Source organism: Mauremys mutica, chromosome 11 (assembly GCF_020497125.1).
Source record: "Mauremys mutica isolate MM-2020 ecotype Southern chromosome 11, ASM2049712v1, whole genome shotgun sequence".
Classification (NCBI taxonomy): domain Eukaryota; kingdom Metazoa; phylum Chordata; order Testudines; family Geoemydidae; genus Mauremys; species Mauremys mutica.
Genome location: NC_059082.1, coordinates 22,823,674 through 22,842,288, shown reverse-complemented (window position 1 = coordinate 22,842,288; position 18,615 = coordinate 22,823,674). Strand labels below are relative to the sequence as shown.

The 18,615-nt window shown below is 41.1% G+C and overlaps 1 protein-coding gene across 1 annotated transcript in view; it reads left to right on the top strand.

Moving 5' to 3' along the window:
• MYO5A (myosin VA) overlaps positions 1-18,615 on the top strand; it is a 131,092-nt gene that overhangs the window by 73,277 nt on the left and 39,200 nt on the right. The window contains exons 13-23 of the mRNA XM_044980289.1: positions 769-852; positions 5,319-5,480; positions 6,569-6,666; positions 7,051-7,137; positions 7,235-7,343; positions 10,596-10,807; positions 11,763-11,919; positions 14,617-14,856; positions 15,469-15,717; positions 16,758-16,851; positions 18,058-18,206. Of these exons, the coding sequence (XP_044836224.1) occupies positions 769-852; positions 5,319-5,480; positions 6,569-6,666; positions 7,051-7,137; positions 7,235-7,343; positions 10,596-10,807; positions 11,763-11,919; positions 14,617-14,856; positions 15,469-15,717; positions 16,758-16,851; positions 18,058-18,206 (1,641 nt within the window). The remainder of the gene's footprint in view (positions 1-768; positions 853-5,318; positions 5,481-6,568; positions 6,667-7,050; positions 7,138-7,234; positions 7,344-10,595; positions 10,808-11,762; positions 11,920-14,616; positions 14,857-15,468; positions 15,718-16,757; positions 16,852-18,057; positions 18,207-18,615) is intronic.

Here is an 18,615-nt window from a genome sequence, read left to right as displayed (position 1 = left end):
TCTAGATTGCTGCTGATGCAACCCCTGTCTTCCTGGGGTTAGATTGAGAGAGAGAGACAAATAAATATCTCTTACTATCTCTGTATTTTAAAAATACAGTTCTCTGGATTTGGGGCAATTGGTTTTTTTCCCACCCATTCTTAGGTCAGGTAGGTCATCTCTGATCAGTTTTAGTGTGAGGCCTGTGGCCTTTCTTGAAGTCCAAGAGAATCAATCTTCCTGCAGTAGAGGAATGAACTAAGAAGTGGGGATCATTATCATTTATAGAGTCTGTTGTCTTTTGAAGAATACATACCTACAATTACTACTGAAGACTATTTGAATGCAGATGAAGACCTTTGTGCAGCTGGCTTCAGCAGTGTGACCAGTTTTACCTCTCTCATGAGATGGGATATCTATTTGTCAGTGAGGTCTGGCTTTTTTCTAATTTTACAGCTATGTTAACTGAAGCACAAAGAGATGAAGTGGCTCAGCCCAGATTCTCAATCACACTGTCTCAGCAAAGGCATCTCTGCTCATGTGCACTTTGTCTGGTTTAATACAATTACAGCAGTTATGCATATGTTGTGGTTTAAAGTTCCATTTTTATTAGAAAGTAACCTTTCTTACAAGCAGTGTTTGTCATGCAAGCATGTATTCAGTGACTGATATTTTAAACAACATGAATAGGAAACTTTTTAATTTCACAGGTTACAGCTGGTGAATCCTGCAAAAATGAACTCCTAATTAATTTTTTGTAGGAAAAAAATCACATTTTTGTGTTTTTAGGTGGAATATCAGTGTGAAGGCTTTCTGGAAAAGAACAAAGACACAGTTTATGAAGAACAAATCAAGGTCCTAAAATCAAGTAAGGTTAGTGTTGAGGATTGATTTTTTTTTTCTCCCTGCCATGGGATGTCAAGTTAAAGGTCAGCTTTTTTTATATAAGCTTTAGAAACTAAACTCTCCACTTGGCTATAGTTTCTATTTATTTAGTTATTTGTACATATTTAGAAAGCTATGGGGCATGATCTCACTCCCATTGAAGTCTGTCTGTATTTAGCAATAGATTTTAATGGAATGGGATTGGAACATTTGTTTTGAAAACCACAAATCAGAAATTGGCTTGGTATGTTTGCTGATTTGCTAGTTGGAATATTTTTTTACTTTTAGCCTTACATGAATTTTCACTGTAAATTTGCTCGGGCTTTTTGGAAGATATCAAGGGATCTTGATGTATCAGAATAGTGTAGGAAGGCTTGACTGTTCCCTTCTAAACTGCAGACCTTCTGATTTTTAAATGTTTTGTGAAAACAGAATTTTCTTATCTGTTCAGACCAATTAAACAACTATACAAGAAAGTCAGGTTGCCCCTATGTACCTGTTCCAAAAGCCAAATCAAAGCGAGAGCCCAGTAAAGCAGGAAAATCTACATTGGCTGGAGAATTTACTGATCGCTGAAGGTGTTTTTTATTTTTAAACTCCATGGGACTATCCCATTTAAAAACTTTAAAATATTACACCAAGGTATAACGGGGGACATGCTCACTGTTGGAGAAGAGCTACTTTCTCTTAATGGTAGGAATGCTATCTATTTCTCTTCTGAAATGAAAATGCAAGTATAAAATGTACTTCCTGATGACAGCTATTGGGAATTTGCTAGCTGTAGGGCTCCAGACTAGTTGGAATAATACCCATAGAATCATTAATGCAGCTGATAGCCATCCCATGGGAAATTCCAGTATTGTGTCATTTGTTTACATTCTGAATTGACATACAAAGTTGAAATATCTAAACTTTTTATGGAATGAGAAGTTACAAACATTTTCTGTTCATCAATGTTTCATTTCAGGTTGATGTTAATCTCTGTGACCATGTGAGCTTCTGTGGTGCCTCCTGGGAGTTGGGCATGACAGATCCACAACCACCTGTTCTCCCCTCTGGGCACTGCTGCCCAGCCATGGTGCCTCAGCCACAGGAAGAGACTGTCGGGCACCATGGGAGATCTAGTCTGGCTGGGGAGCATGGCCCACAGGGAAGAATGGGGGCATGAGAGATCTGGAGCTATAACTCCCATAAAGCATGGTGCCAGCTCAGGCAGATGCAGAGATTAATGTCAGCTTGATCCAGTCCTACCTGACAGGGGGCGGCTCTAGACATTTTGCCGCCCCAAGCACGGCGTCATGCCGTGGGGGGCGCTCTGCTGCTCGCCGGTCCCACAGCTCCGGTGGACCTCCCGCAGGCGTGCCTGCGGAGGGTCCGCTGGTCCTGCGGCTCCAGCGAAGCCACAGGACCAGCGGACCCTCCGCAGGCACGCCTGCGGGAGGTCCACCGGAGCTGTGGGACCAGAGGACCCTCTGCAGGCATGCCGCCCCAAGCATGCGCTTGGCGTGCTGGGGCCTGGAGCTGCCCCTGCTACCTGAAATGAAATGTTTTAATTTTTCCCAATGGAAATTCCACCAAAATAATTTTTTTCCCCACAGAAACTTTAGATTTTGGTGGAAACCCCATTATCCAGTGGAAAAGATGTTTCTTTGGAAGTTTTTCAGGCAGCCTTAATTATTAGTAACTCTTCACAGTAGCTTTCAATTTTCTGGTTTAATTCCTGATTTTAATCTACTTTTTGTTGTTGTTATTGCTGCTGTTTTCTGGGTTTGCCATACATATTCAACAGAAGGTAAACCTAAAATCTAGTGCATCACTTATAATTCTAATAATTGCTTACCTCTGCATCATTACAGCTTCTAGGGATTTATGATTTTGGGGAGAAAGTTTGGTCTACTCAAAGTGCATGGCAAGCTTGCTTCCCTAGAAGGGCTATGTAATGCACAACTTGAAATGTTAGCCTGCTCTAGAAATTGGTCCATGGCACTTATTCGAGCATGTTTTATTCCAGTGCATGTGTCACACAAGTAATATGTGAGAGTTCTCAGTTTTCATGCTTGCTGCTGGCATGTGTTAGCAGCATGTCTGTGAGATCATCCGAAAAATTCATGTGAAATGAAAATTGCTTGCTTGTTTCCTACCACATGACTTGTCTGCCCGTTGCTCCGTGTTTTTTCTTCTCTTTGAGCACTGCCAGTGCCCTGTGAAACCAAGAGAGGTGCTGAGCCAGGAAAAGACAATGAAGACTCCCTCAGTAGTGCCCTATTCATATGTACTATCTTTACTTTGATCCTTCAGTTCCAGTGGTAAAGAATTGCTACGTGTTGCCCCCCGTTTCCACACACAATAGCAGAAGATGCCTTTGAAAATGGTGACTTTTAAATTAAGTTGAACATTTTTACACTCAGATCTTCACCTGGGGGATAATGAGCCTCATATATTTGATTCCTTAGAAACACTGGCCCATCAGCAATGAAAAGCCAAAGAAGGACACACTCTTTTGTGTTTGTGCCAGTAGCAGACTCATCTGGATGAAGCTTATTAAGGTTCAAATCACAATGGGCTTCCTTACTTGACTGATATAGACCCACAGTTTGTATGAAATGGCTTGGATAAGTCTTTTAGCGATCTAAGCAATTGATACTCATCTTTATTATTAGTTCAAGAATTTCAGATTTCTTCTGGCCCCCATATCGTAACTTTATATTGCCCTGGGCAGCTACATCCTTTTTAAAACACATGAATGCGGGGCTAGCAGACTGCATCACTCTGGTACAGTTCACTCTGATACAGTTGCACGGACTGTTTCATTGATCATGGTGCACACTCGTCAAATTTGATAAGGCAACTAGTGATCGTTCCTTGTCGGCCATACTTAGCTAATTGCTTTATGTTACTGAAAATGTAATGTTCCTATTTCTTGGGAATAAGAGAACACATGTTAATTTAAAGATTATTCATTCATAGGTAGAAGGGCTCAGGTTTCCTTATTCTGGCAATGTCCTGGAAGCATTATCTGTAGTTGCCTGTATAGTTACTATTGTTTCAGGTTGCTGTTATAGCAGAGTTACATTTTGTGGTCATTGTCATTTACAGGTGCTGTGAGGGAGGGAAGGGGACCAGAGTTGCGTCCCAGGGGTTGCTTGGGAAGGCTGTGCAGGTTCTTTCACCATACTTGTTGATTGCCAGATAGAGTGGATCTTCAGCCAGCTGAATCCATCCTTTTTCTAGCTGATGGGTGTATTTGAAAGCTGTCAGACTGGAGTACTCTGTGCAGCCTTTTGGTCCATTCAGTCTCCTTTCTCAGCTAGAGAGGAGCCTGACGCAGCACTGGGATGACAGGGGAGGCTTTCCTGATGTTCTCTTCTAGCATCCAAGCTGTCCTATACAGCAGCATGTCCACACTGAGGGAACATCTGTAGCAGTGTGTCACAGGGCCAAGTGTGGTACTGCTGGCGCTGCCCGCCTCAGTTTCCCCTCACCCAGGTTTTGTCTGCCCCTGAGATTCCTATGGCTCAGCCACTTCATCTGGATTACTCTGAGTCCAATCCCCCTTCGAGATAACAAGTTCAAGCAAAACGTACTTTCTCCCCGCTTGGGTTCTTCTTCAGCCTCTCCCGGGCTCAGTTCCCAGTTCCTTCTGGGTTACTTTTCTGTCTCTGGGATAGAGCCCTCACTGTCCCCTCAGTTTCCTGTAGGCCATCACTCAGGGCCTTCCACAGAAGCGTGCCCGCTGTCTGTGGTTCCACACTCAAACTGAGTTCTCAGCCCTTTTAATGAAATCACTCAGCTAATCAGGACCAGCTAGGGGAAGCAAGGGGATGGGATGGCTGATGTGACAGAGGTATGCTTGAGCCCAAGTACCCTTAAAGGCATTGCCAACCTGTGACAATGTCACAGACTGGCTGACCTGTGAAGCTATTGCTGGCTCTATGCACAAGACTCAAGTCAAGCCAGAATTTGATGCCAAGACACCCACAAATACAAACAATTTTATCGTTAAATCAGCACACGCTTGCACACCTCACATATGTATGAACGTGTGCTCTGTCTTACTCTGTCCCATCTTCCCCCCCACCAAAAGAAAAGAAAACTGCTTACAGAAAATGAGTTAGGATTCTAACCATCTTATATACTTATAGAAGATAATACCACTCATTCTTTGTACCTTAGCATCAGTACTCTGCTATTTCCATCTGAGGATCTTAAGCGGCACTATAAATAATCAATTAAACCTAAAACTTGTCTGAGGCAGACTAGTACAATTATACCCATTTCTAGATTAAATGGTTTGTTCATTGTGTCACGGTCACACAGCAACTCAGAGCTAAGAAAAAGAACCCGGCATCCTCCTCCTCAGACCCCTGCATGACCCTTAGACAGCACTTCTTCCCTTCTAGAATACTCACCCCCTGATTCTGAGAGGTAACTTGTTTTTCCTACTTCTCCACCAGTTTAAGATGCTTTCAGAGTTGTTTCAGGATGAGGGGAAGGCCCTTAGTCCCACCTCAGCAACCCCTTCAGGTCGCACGCTGCTGTCTCGCACTGCTGTAAAACCCGCCAAGGCCAAACCAGGTCAAGCAAGCAAGGAACATAAGAAAACTGTAGGACATCAGGTGAGTTGAACCAGTGACTATTTCCATTAGAATAATCTTTTCCCCTCCCCTTCTAGTGTCTTACTGGTCTCATACTGTGCAGCGGTTTCTTGTGATCACTGCTCAGGAGTGTTGGTTCAGATGGCAGGGCCACCATCATGGCTCTCAGCAATAGATTCAGTTTATCCCACTACCTTTTTCTTTTTAAGAGTTGTGGAATCTTTAGCTTCCATCAGGCATCGCCAACAAATGGGCAGTAGGACCCTGATTAAGGATGAGATACCAGGATTGCTAGAATATTGATAGAAATCTTCAGCAAAAACTATGCAATCCACATAAGAGAAGTAGGCCATGTTTGAGCATGTATACTGCTTTACATTTTTGTAAATGTACCCCAATGTGGGGTACCTCATGTTCATGTATGATACTTTCATGAAGACCTGCTCTCCCAACCTTGCATAGCCACATAAGAAAGCAGTAGTTTACTGTACACAGCGATATAGGATGGCTGCTCTTAAAAAGAACGTGCTCATCTAACTCTGATAGTAACCGTTAGGATTGCTTATAGCTTACAATTTGGACTGTGTGCAGTGTTAGGGCCCAATAAAACACACAGTTAGGGCCAGATTTTCAAAAGAACTCAACTCCCAGACTAAGTGACCATGTTTTCAAAAGAGCTTAGCATGTTGGATGCTGAGCTCCTGAGAAAATCTGATCCCTGGTTACCTTGATTTTTCAAGGGTTCTGAGCTCCCACCAACTTCACTTGAAGACAGTGGGAGTTCAGCACCTCTGAAAATCGGCTTGTGTGGTTGCATTTGTCAGAGGCAACGCAAGCATTTGTGTATTGTATGGCAATATGATTGCCGTTGATTCCACAAGAGTGTTGCAGTGTATATGAATTGCTTCCAAGAACCACCAAAATTTATAGTATGGATGCATACACTGGGGCAGCACATAACCAAACTGCTCTATTGAAATTTGGCTTTATATTGGATTTTTCAAGACTACCTCTTTTATTTAATTTAAAAAGTCCCCATTTGAGATCATTTCAAACAAGACTGAGTTACATTGTATTCTGATTTCCTTTTTTTTTTTTTTTTTTTACAGTTTCGGAACTCTCTTCATCTGCTGATGGAAACCCTTAATGCTACAACTCCACACTACGTGCGTTGTATTAAACCCAATGACTTCAAGTTTCCATTCACGTATGTTGGTTCATAAATAGTCTCTGAGAACATAGTACACATCACTCAGCAGTAGAATAGTGTGTCCTGAAAGCATCGGGATACACATAATAATAGCAGATGTTTGGGGCTGGATGGAGAGAAAATGATTAGCTGACAGCTTTGTATTTCTCCTTTATTCTGTCTGAGAACGATTCCCACAATTTCATGATTTTCCATTTTGAATTTGATTCAAAGCTTGTGCTCCCAAAGAATCTGTACTCATGACAATTTCTTTGACTGAAATCTACTAGTTTGCATTTCTAATGTTGTCACCATTTCTGCACTTAGGTTCTCATACAAAACTTGGCTAGAGCTTCACTTAGAAAGTCTGCCATTTACCAGATGTTTTGTTTTCTTATATAGGTTTGATGAAAAGCGAGCAGTTCAGCAGCTCAGAGCTTGTGGTGTTCTGGAAACTATCCGGATCAGCGCAGCTGGCTTCCCCTCAAGGTAGGTTTGTTGTTTGTCAGATTGTTTTCAGAAGAGGCATTTTCATGGAGACCGGTTTCCATTGTATGGCTAACACCCTTTCTGTTTCTTGGTACAGGTGGACGTATCAAGAGTTCTTCAGCCGCTACCGTGTCCTGATGAAGCAAAAAGATGTCCTTAGTGACAGAAAACAGACATGCAAAAATTTGTTGGAGAAGCTGATTCTGGTAGTAGAATTGTAGCTTTTAAAACCTATACATTAGGGCTGTCAATCACAGTTAATGCACGCGATTAACTCAAAAAAATGAATTGTGATTTTAATTGCGCTGTTAAACAATAGAATACCAATTGAAATTTATTACATATTTTGGATGTTTTTCTACATGTTTCATATATATTGTATTCTGTGTTGTAATTGAAATCAAAGTGTATGTTGTTTTGATTACAAATATTTGCACTGTAAAGATGATAAACAAAAGAAATAGTATTTTTCATTTCACTTCATATAAGTACTGTAGTTCAATCTCTTTGCTGTGAAATTGCAACTTAGCAATGTAGATTTTTTTTTGTTACATAACTGCACTCAAAAACAAAACAATGTAAAACTTCAGAGCCCACAAGTCTACTCAGTCCTACTTCTTCTTCAGCCAATCGCTAAGACAAACAAGTTTGTTTACATTTACAGGAGATAATGCCGCCCTCTTCTTATTTGCAATGTCACCAGAAAGTGAGAACAAGCATTTGCATGGCACTTTTGTAGCTGGCATTGCAAGGTATTTACGTGCCAGATATGCTAAACATTCATACGCCCCTTCATGCTTCAACCACCATTCCAGAGGACATGCTTCCATGCTGCTGATGCTCATTTAAAAAAAAAAAAGTGTTAATTAAATTTGTGACTGAACTCCTTGGGGGAGAACTGTATGTCTCCTGTTCTGTTTTACCCACATTCTGCCATATATTTCATGTTATAGCAGTCTCAGATGATGAGCCAGCACATGTTATTCATTTTAAGAACACTTTCACTGCAGATTTCACAAAATGCAAAGAAGGTACCAATGTGAGATTTCTAAAGATAGCTACAGCACTTGACCCAAGGCTTAAGAATCTGAAGTGCCTTCCCAAATCGGAGAGGGATGAGGTGTGTTCAGAATTCTTAAAACAGCAACACTCCGATGTGGAAACTACAGAACCCGAACCACCAAAAAAGAAAATCAGCCTTCTGCTGGTGTCACCTGACTTAGATAATGAAAATGAACATGCGTCAGTTTGAATTACTTTAGATTGCTATCAAGCAAAACCTGTCAGCACCATGGAAGCATGTCTTCTGGAATGGTGGTTGAAGCATGAAGGGACATATGAATCTTTAGTGCATCTGGCACGTAAATATCTTGCAATGCCAGCTACAACAGTGCCATGCAAACGCCTGTTCTCACTTTCAGGTGACATAGTAAACAAGAAGCAGGTAGCATTATCTCCTGCAAATGGTAACCATCCTTGTTTGTCTGAGCAATTGGTTGAACAAGAAGTAGGACTGAGTGGACTTGCAGTCTATAAAATTTTACATTGTTTTATTTTTAAAGCAGTTTTTTTACATAACTCTACATTTGTAAGTTCAACTTTCATGATAAAGAGATTGCATTATAGTGCTTGTATTAGGTGAATTGAAAAATACTATTTCTTCTGTTTTTTTACAGTGCCAATACTTGTAATCAAAAATAAATATAAACTGAGCATTATACACTTTGTATTCTGTGTTCTACTTGAAATCAATATATTTGAAAATGTAGAAAACATCCAGAATATTTAAATAAATGGTATTCTATTATTGTTTAACAGTGAGATTAATCGCAATTAATTTTTGTAATCACTTGAAAGCCTACTATAAATATTGCTTGGAATCCTGAATTATACAGATAGTTTTAAAAAATGTGTTGCTCCTCCTCTACAAATTTGAAAATAGTCATACGTTATTATTAGTTGATAGGGACTTCAAACAGCAGCCAACACTAGTTTAGGAAAATCATAGTCTCTCTGAGTGTTCTGTTGTTTACTGGATTGGGTGACATTCACCTTTCTTTTTGAAGCTTTAGAAGCATCAGGCCTTGGCTGCTATTAAGGATCAACAATTCTTTTTATTGTCAAATAAAAATGGGATGTTGCTTCAGTGAGTGCAAGTCACTCCATTGCTGCTGTATGTGGGATGGGTGTTTGATTCTCCGGTCTAGCAGAGGCTGGGAAGACAACAATTTTAAGCCCTGGTGGATGGAGGGATTGCCTCACTTAATTTAACAGCAAGTTGTATTAAACTTGGGGGTATAATCATCCTGGGGATTCCAATACACAGGAGTCTCTCTTTCCTCTTCCAAACAAAAACTCTTCCACCTCCTTAACAGTTTTCATGTACTTAAAAGGTTGTTACAAGGAGAAGGGAGAAAAATTGTTCACCTTAACTTCTGAGGATAGGACAAGAAGGAATGGGCTTAAATTGTAGCAAGGGCAGTTTAGGTTGGACATTAGGAAAAACTGCCTAACTGTCAGGTTAGTTAAGCACTGGAATAAATTGGAGATTTTTAAGAGAACGTTAGACAAACACCTTTCAGGGATGGCCTAGATCAGGGGTGGGCAATCTTTGGCCCGAGGGCCACATCTGGGTGGGGAAATTGCATGCAGGACCATGAATGTAGGGCTGGGGCAGGGGGTTAGGGTACGGGAGGGAGTGTGTGGGAGGGGGTGCAGTGTGCAGGAAGGGGCTCAGGAAGGGGGTTGGGGTTCAGGAGGGGGTGCACAGTGCAGGAGGGGGCTCAGGGCAGGAGTGAAGGGAGGAGTGCAGGAGATGGTGGTTCCCTGTTCCCGGCCAATGGGAGCTGCGGGGAGAGATACCCACAAGCAAGGGCAGCGTGCAGAGCTCTCTGCACCCCCTCCCCCATGGTCCACTTCCAGGAGCGGCACAAGGCCTGCGGTGCCACAGGGGTGGCAATCCCATGGGCCGGATCCAAAGCCCTGAGGTGCCGGCCCACGGGCTGTAGTTTGCCCACCCCCGATCTAGATAATACTTAGTTCTGCCCTGAGGGCATGAGGCTGGACTAGATGACCTCTCAAGTTCCCTTCCAAACCTATGATTCTATGATTCCTTAATTCCACTTAGCACTGTGAGACCCTGCCACTGCCCTACCACCTCTCAGCTGTCTCCCTGCCCTGGCCCTCCTACACAGAGATGCTCTGTGCAAGCTCCCTGATGTCTCTCTTGCATGTAGCCAGTTTCCAGCCTAGGGGAGCTACAAATTTATGCACAGAACGTAATAAGTTAATAAAAAAAAATCCGCTTCCTTAGCTAATGTAAGTACAGATTTAGCTGAAATACTAAATGGGTAGTTTTACCTCTTTACTGACTCTGCTTTCAATTCAGCCTTTGTGTCTTCTTTTTTATCCACTATTGTTTAATTCTGTTACTGATCATGTATTTCCTCTGAAAACAGAACAAGGATAAGTACCAGTTTGGTAAGACAAAAATATTTTTTCGGGCTGGTCAAGTCGCCTATCTGGAAAAAATAAGAGCAGATAAGCTGAGAGTTGCCTGCATCCGCATCCAGAAGACAATCCGAGGGTGGCTGATGCGAAAGAAGTACCTGCGCATGAGGAAAGCAGCCATCACCGTTCAGAGATATGTCAGAGGGTACCAGGCACGATGGTAAGTAGCACACTTGGGGATACTTGCTCTTACATCAGTTCACCTTCCTCTAACTAGGTCATTTAGCTGTGAGAGCATCTTCTGTCTCCTTGTGCTGAGCACTAGGAATTAGTGTTTCAGTGTAATGAAGGAAATAGACTAGAATGTGCATTCCTCTAAGACCAGTACCTGCTTGTTGTGACCTACAGAAAGATGTAGCTATTTCCCAGCTGGATAACACCTAAGAGCAGTCCATGTTCTCTGTTTGTTAGAGTAGAGGAAAAGTAGAGTGAGGCAGTCAGTCTGCAGGTGGGGCGAGGCAGGACTCTTGCTTAGACTGAATCCTGACCTTCCCTTTTCCTGCCACGAAACCTTGTTAACTTTCCACTGCCCTTCTAATGTGGCCTCTCTCTCCAGAAGTGGAAAACCTATCCCTCAGGCCAGGATGCAACAAAGGGGAAACAGGCCAGCTAGGACTAGATGGCTGATGTGGGTGATGAGGGAACCAGCTGGAGCAGGGAAGCAGGCAGATACAGAGGAGAGGTGGGAGGGAAAAGGAAAGGAATTAAGTTGGGATGCTTTTCAGTGGTCTTGCTGGAGGTATAAGAATTAAGGGTGGACCTGTTTCTGTTGGGGAATGAGTTAGGGAACGTTGATTAATGAAAGCTGCTTTAAAGAATGAGGGAGGGTGATGAGAAACTGAGAAGAGCATGTCAGTTCCCCAGTGCAATTTTCTGAGGATGAGTAAACTGTGCCTGGGGCTTTTAAGGGTTATTTTTTTAATTTTCCCATGCTGCTGTGCAGTATAGTAGTAAGCAAACATTGTACCATTGACAGTACTGCAAATAATCTAGAGTAGAATATGTAGAAAATGTAGCTCTTAAGAACGAGGGTAAAGTTATAAGACTGGAAAAATGTTATTCAGAGCTTATAAATAATAGATGTAAATAACATTTCCACCATTTTTCTTTGCCAGCTATGCCAAGTTCTTGCGAAGAACCAGGGCTGCCATCATAATTCAGAAGTTCCAGCGCATGTATGTGGTTCGGAAAAGATACCATCTCATGCGAGCTGCCACTATTGTGCTTCAGTCACTTTTACGAGGTTACATAGCAAGGAACAAATACCAGCGGGTAAGAAGACCCAGTGTTTCATTATTGCTGTTTCCAAGCACCTCCGGGTTAGCCCATACTGTAGTGTTTCCATGGCGCTCTAAAATGTTTGTGTACAAATTGTCAGACCTTAAGGCACACACTCAGTGCCACCGCATGGCCTGAAATAAGGTGCTTGAAAATATGAATAATGTGATACAATGATCAGACAGCCTATTCATTATGAGTCCAAATTAATATTGCATGCACACACACACGGACCAGATGACTTAGTAGCTCTTCTTAATCCCTAATTTCTGTGATTCTGTCAAACTCTAAAAGATGATTGAGGATGCTAATTTTGGTATTAGTGAGCTGTTGTCTGATAGAATAGAAGATTAAAGCCTTGGCTCTCTTTTTGTTTTTCACTTTTTTCATTTACTTGTGCTGATTTCAGTTTGGTGGGAGGTTGATAGAGTTCTGTCCTAATTATGATGATATGACATTATGTGACTATGTTTAAAGAAAAATTGACTGCCCTCATTTTAGAAATTAGGCTTTGCTTTTAAATGTTTACAGGGGTGGAAGCAGAATTACTGATACATTGGGATTTTGTGAGTTAGACAACATTTTGCACAGCAATTCTACCTGTAAAGATTGTTTTGCATTGAGTTTTTCAAAGGTCAACTCAGCATTCACTGAGAAGTTGTCCTACAGAGTTGTACTTCTTCTCAAGTTAGTAGATGTAAACATAAAAGCCTGCCAGTGCTAATGTTTGAGAATCTTTGTCTTCTATTGATCAAAAGAATTGGACTGAAGGAATTTCTGGACATTTTTAGATTTGTAATAAAGAAAAAATGTACAAGTATGCATACATGCATGTGTGTAGGTGCACATATACACCCACGCATATATAGTATATCAGTCTAACATATCATTAATGTGAAGGTTATGCAAACGAACAATCAACAGCCAGAAATGCCCGAAAAGTAAGATTTCTCCCCCTGCACTCAGCCGTGTTACACATCCTATGTATTTTATTGTGTACATTATTAGTATTTGTTTTGTTTCTGCTAGCATTCTGAGCACTGTAATCCAGGTTTTATATTACAAATTCCTATAAGAATATTAAAACATTGAGTCTTTTACTAGCCTGACAGATGTTTTTCAAATATACATTAACTTCAGAAAGTAATGAGCTTCCTCATAAAACTGACAGGTACATTGCATCAACATATAGGCTAAGAGCCATCCCCAGGATATGCAGAATAGATGAGTCAACTATTCTAGATTCCTGAAATTGATTGAGTGACTCTTATGCACACTTCCTTTTCTACAGTATAACATCATTTTATAAACCTGTCACATTCCCTTGTAGTAGATATGGGAAATTACTTCTGAAGTCACCATAAGGGCCAGTCAAACTTACCTAAGGATGGTTCTGCAATTATAGTTAATGATTCTCCTTAGTAATCACAATTAGAAATTACCTATTATAAAATCCTCCCATCACAGATGGAACAAATGATAAATGTAAGACAGATGCATTGATGTTGAGGAATTTTATTAAGGCCTATGATCCTGGGATGGCTGCAGGAAGAAGCAGGCTTTGTTTGCAGTCCTGGGATTATAGATTGTGTAGTTGTCCTGCTGTGACTAATTGACAAGCTCTCCTTACAGATCACTTTGGTCCATAATGTATGACATGCACATTACCCTATAGAACCTAAACCCTTTAGTTCTAACACTTTAGAGCTAAACGCTCTCATCCTGTGGAATTTAGGACCTCTAGACCTTGGAAATCACTAAAACATCCTTAATTCAGCTGTCCAAAAAGTAAATAGAAAATTTGTTTGAATGTGAAAGATTGGTAGCTAAAACAACGATAATGTCAATTCTGACCCATTTTTCTTCAAACCTGAATTGTTTTTATATTTTAATAAAGACTGTCAAGCCATGTTTTGAAATTTCCACTACCAGCCGTTCTGGAATTAGGAGGGTGCAAAATTTCTAATTGGAATAAACGGGGAAGAAATCATTCCTTTAATGTTTGCAGAACTTCAAAAAAGCTGCATCAATTTTCTTTGATCTTTAGCCAAACAATAAGCATGGAAAAGCATTAAAAAAAAGTTTCTACAAGTTAGGAATAACTAAAGAAGAAAAAAAAGGTGGGGCGGTGGCGGAGAATGGAAATTGGAATTCAACTTGATAAGCTACTACCAACTGTTGAAATGCAGAGGAGCTTCATGTATGTGTGTATATATTTGGAAGATATGTAGTGAGACTAAACAATAAGTTGCTGAATTTACCCATCTGTCCATGTACCAATGACTTCAAGTGGCCTCATAATAAAAGGGTATAGTAAGAGCAAGATCTAGTCATCCCTAGAACTCTAGGGATGGATTTAATGTTTTGTCCATAGGTATTCTATATTCTTGTAATTAACAGGGATCTCACATCAATACAAATGTCCCCAGTTCCTTTCTTCCATCTCTTTCCCTCCATTTTAGCTTTCTCTCATTTCTTTCCACATCCCTTGCTCCTTAGGTTAATTTATTTATTTATTTTATTTATTTATACTGTTTCCTTGGTCCTCTGCTGCCCTTCACCTGCAGTTTCTATTTTCAAATGGCTGTGTCTCTAGTTATTACCTATGTATCTCTCCTTGCAGAATGTTGTTAATTTTGTATAAATACAGTGTGTGGCTTTTTCATCTAATGTTTTTGTTTTTAAACGCAGATGCTTCGAGAGCACAAGGCTATTATTATTCAGAAGCACGTGCGGGGCTGGCTGGCTCGTGTGTGCTACCATAGGAGCTTGAAGGCAATTGTCTACCTGCAATGCTGCTATAGGCGTATGATGGCCAAGAGGGAGCTGAAGAAGCTGAAGATAGAGGCGCGCTCTGTGGAACGGTACAAGAAACTCAATATTGGGATGGAGAACAAGATTATGCAGCTGCAGCGTAAAGTTGATGAGCAGGTAAATGCCCCAAGAGTGAATGATCAGAAGTTTCTCATCATCTGCCTCAATATTTGAACTATGGGCAATCATTGGAAAAATACAGTAATTATTGGGAGCAGAATTTTTCTTTAAAAGGAACCATTTTTCTTCTTTAGTCAGGAGAAATATCTCTTTCCATAGAGGGGAGAGTGGATCAATCTAGATGTGAATCAGTAGATAATGTACCATTCCATACCATTTCCATACATAAGAGTGGCCATACTGAGTCAGACAAAAGGTCTATCTAGCCCAGTATCCTGACTTCCGACAGTGGCCAATGCCAGGTGCCCCAGAGGGAATGAACACAACAGGTAATCATCTGGTGCTCTATCCCCTGTCATAATACACTTTTATCAGGGTGTTGAATGGAAAACAAGTATGTTGATGGGCATGCATGGGCTTTGGCTGATTTTAATCTAGGACATGAAGGTTTGGAAGCTGCTATCTTGCTGGCCAAGCATCAAGTGTTCTGTGGATAAATAGAGTGATTCAGTCTGTCAATATAGCACCTTTCACGAGCACTAACATTCTGATTAAAACAAACCCCAAAGGTATTTTAATGCTAATACGTCTGCATTGTGTTTTGCAAAGAACAAAGACTACAAATCCCTGCTGGAGAAACTAACTAACCTGGAAACCACATACAACACAGAGACCGAGAAGCTGCGGAGTGATGTGGAAAGGCTTCGCATGAGTGAGGAGCAGGCTAAGAACGCCACGAACCGTGTGAACACGCTCCAGGAGGAGATCACCAAGCTTCGAAAGGAGCTGCACCAAACACAGTCTGAGAAGAAGACAATTGAGGAATGGGCAGACAAATACAAACAGGAAACGGAGCAGGTGGGAACTCCCTAGCCCAAAATACCAAAATTTTAGAAACAGCCGGTCTCTAAAAGCCCCATTGGTTTGCTGTTCCTGAGATCTTAGAGATTCACAGTTACTAAAATTATCCTTTTTCTTTTGTTGTTCTTGGGTTGAGTACAGCATATGGAGTAGTACGGAAGCTTGCTGATTGAAGCACTTCCTAAAACTAGAAACATAGTGAATTGATCTGACCTCAAGCTGAATGTGCCCCCCAAGAACAATGCATCTGTTACTTCCCCACCCACACGTTTTTGGAAATCTGTGTAGCACTCAGCCTCTATCAAACTGAAAACACGTTGCTTCAAAACAATAAAATAAAACAAACAATTTTCCATTTAAATTTGTTCAAATTTTTGGGTCCTTTGCTAAAGAGAGTTTCCATAGAGCAGTCTTGTAAATGTCTATAGGCCTGGTCTGCAAACACAGTTTTTGTACTGGTATTAATATGTATGTTAGGGGGAGCATTTACTAGTGATACAGTTATACTAACACAACTCTTAATGTGAATACAGGTGTGCTGGTATAAAGGTGCCTTATGCTGGTATAACTATCCACACTAAAGGGTGTGTACCACTTTGGCTATACCAGTAGGGTTAAAGTGGTACAACTTTTGTTTGCAGACAAGCTCTTGGATCACACCGCCACCAAATTTAAGAGGCATAGGGCAGAGTCATTGAATTTGTTTCTAATCCATGTGTCTTTAGATGCAATACAATTTAAATGGCATCTCCGGATTAAACACTCTGGGCTCTCATGTTCATTGGCCTCATCTGATCAGAAATTCAGTGTGTGCTGCATGCAGGAGGGGGTGCGATTGGGATGTGAATTAAGAAGTGAAGGTGGCACTTTAGCTCACTATCTTATTTTCTGAAGGACAGTTAAAAACATCGCATTTTTGATCTCTTACTACAAGGATGCAGTGGAGTTAGACCCTTCAGAGCTTTAGGTTCACAGATTAAACACATTCCCGTGACTGCAATCCTTATCGTGAGCCAAACATTCTGTTGTTTTTACAGTTGGTATCAGAACTAAAAGAGCAAAACACATTACTGAAAAAGGAAAAGGAGGAGCTGAATCGTCGCATCCATGATCAGGCCAAGGAAATGACAGGTCAGTTCTGCTCTCTTCACTTTCTTTTTTGGTTTGTTTGTTCCTTTGTAAAGTGACTCTCTCTATCCAGGCATTGACACTCAGATCTAATGTGCTGTGGTTTGTTAACTACATTTCCCTTTAGAATGTAATTTACAACTCTAGTATAGGACCATATGTGCTATACAATGTTGACAATTTGAGTGTTAAGAATGCCCAAAGCTACATTTAAAAAAAAAAAAAGTAAACTAGTTCTGACTGTTAATAAATATAATTAACCCATTGGGGTCAAATGATCAAAAGTGGTCTACTAAATTGTGAATGCAAATTCCATATTTGGATGTGCAGCCTGATATTTGACATACAAAGTGGGTAATTACACACTTAAATTCTTTTTAAATGCATAAACGTGGTATTTGCACACTCAAGTTGAGGCAGCTGGGCTCTGTGTACAGAGCTGAAATGTATAGCATGTTGTTATCTGGCACAGGACATATGATTTTTGATGATTGTTTCTGAACGTCATCTCTGAAAAAAATATTCATTTCCATTTGGAGAAAACTAATCCCCTTTTATTGCAATCGCACACAGACACCATCTTTGTATGGTTGTCTATTGCTTTTTAAACTCTTGTCCAGCACCAGATTGAACAATTCACTTCGGTCCCTGAATTATCCAGAGCATCGGAGAAAACCACACACAGACCAATGCCTATTTTTCTAATAGTGCTCAAACAAATAACAGGTGTATTGTTGCATCTTAGTGAGTGACTTTGTGGCGAGCACCTAACCATAACTGGAAAAAGATTCAGAAGAGCCGAGACTCCCCTCATTTTACACTGAAGTTATGTACAAATGGAGATGCCATCTTCAGATATTAGATTAATACAATACAAAAGCAGACTAGGATAAACAATTTTACTGTTGCCACCCCAAATTATTAGGTGACAGACAATGGAGAAGACTCTACGGAAATGAACCCTTTTAATGTTACCCCAATGGTTTTTTAGTCCTTTGTGTCTTTGATGCAGCACTTTCTTGCAGTGGCACAAATATTACAGGCTTATTTTGTTTTTAAACAGCACAGTTTGTACAGTATCTGTGTTCTTTGCATACTTGTGCACAGTGTCTCGCTTTATACTGTAACTATGGAATATGGACATCACAAATTAAGTTGGTTCCCAAGATGCATCTTGTTCACACTTTGGTATCATCTATTTGGTGACAGAGACCATGGAGAAGAAGCTTGTTGAGGAAACGAAACAGCTGGAGCTAGATCTGAATGATGAAAGGTTAAGGTATCAGAATCTGCTGAATGAGTTCAGCCGCTTAGAGGAGCGCTATGAGGATCTCAGGGATGAGGTGAATCTGATGGTGGTAAGTGGTTTAAAAGATAGCAAAATTATGTGCTGTTTGTGGACAGTATTTTAGCAAAACTTGGTGAAATAACGTCGGGTCAGATTTTGTTCACAGATCCGTGCTTGGGAATTGTTTGCCTGTGTGCCAGAGCAAAATTTGCCCCTTCAACGTTAGCTCTTAATCTGATTGCTTTTGCTCAACCAAAACACTTCATGTCATCTAACCCAGCAGTTCTGAATTAGGGGTCCGTGGTCCCTGGGGCACCGTGAGCTGGTTTCAAGGGACCGCAGGGCCCCAAGGCTGAAGCACGGGGCTGAAACCGGGAGCAGAGCCACGGAGAGCCCTGAGCCCCAGCGCTCCCCTGAGAGCTAGAGCCTCGGCAACTCCCGTGGGCTGAAGCTGGGAGTGGAGCTGTGGGGAGCCCTGA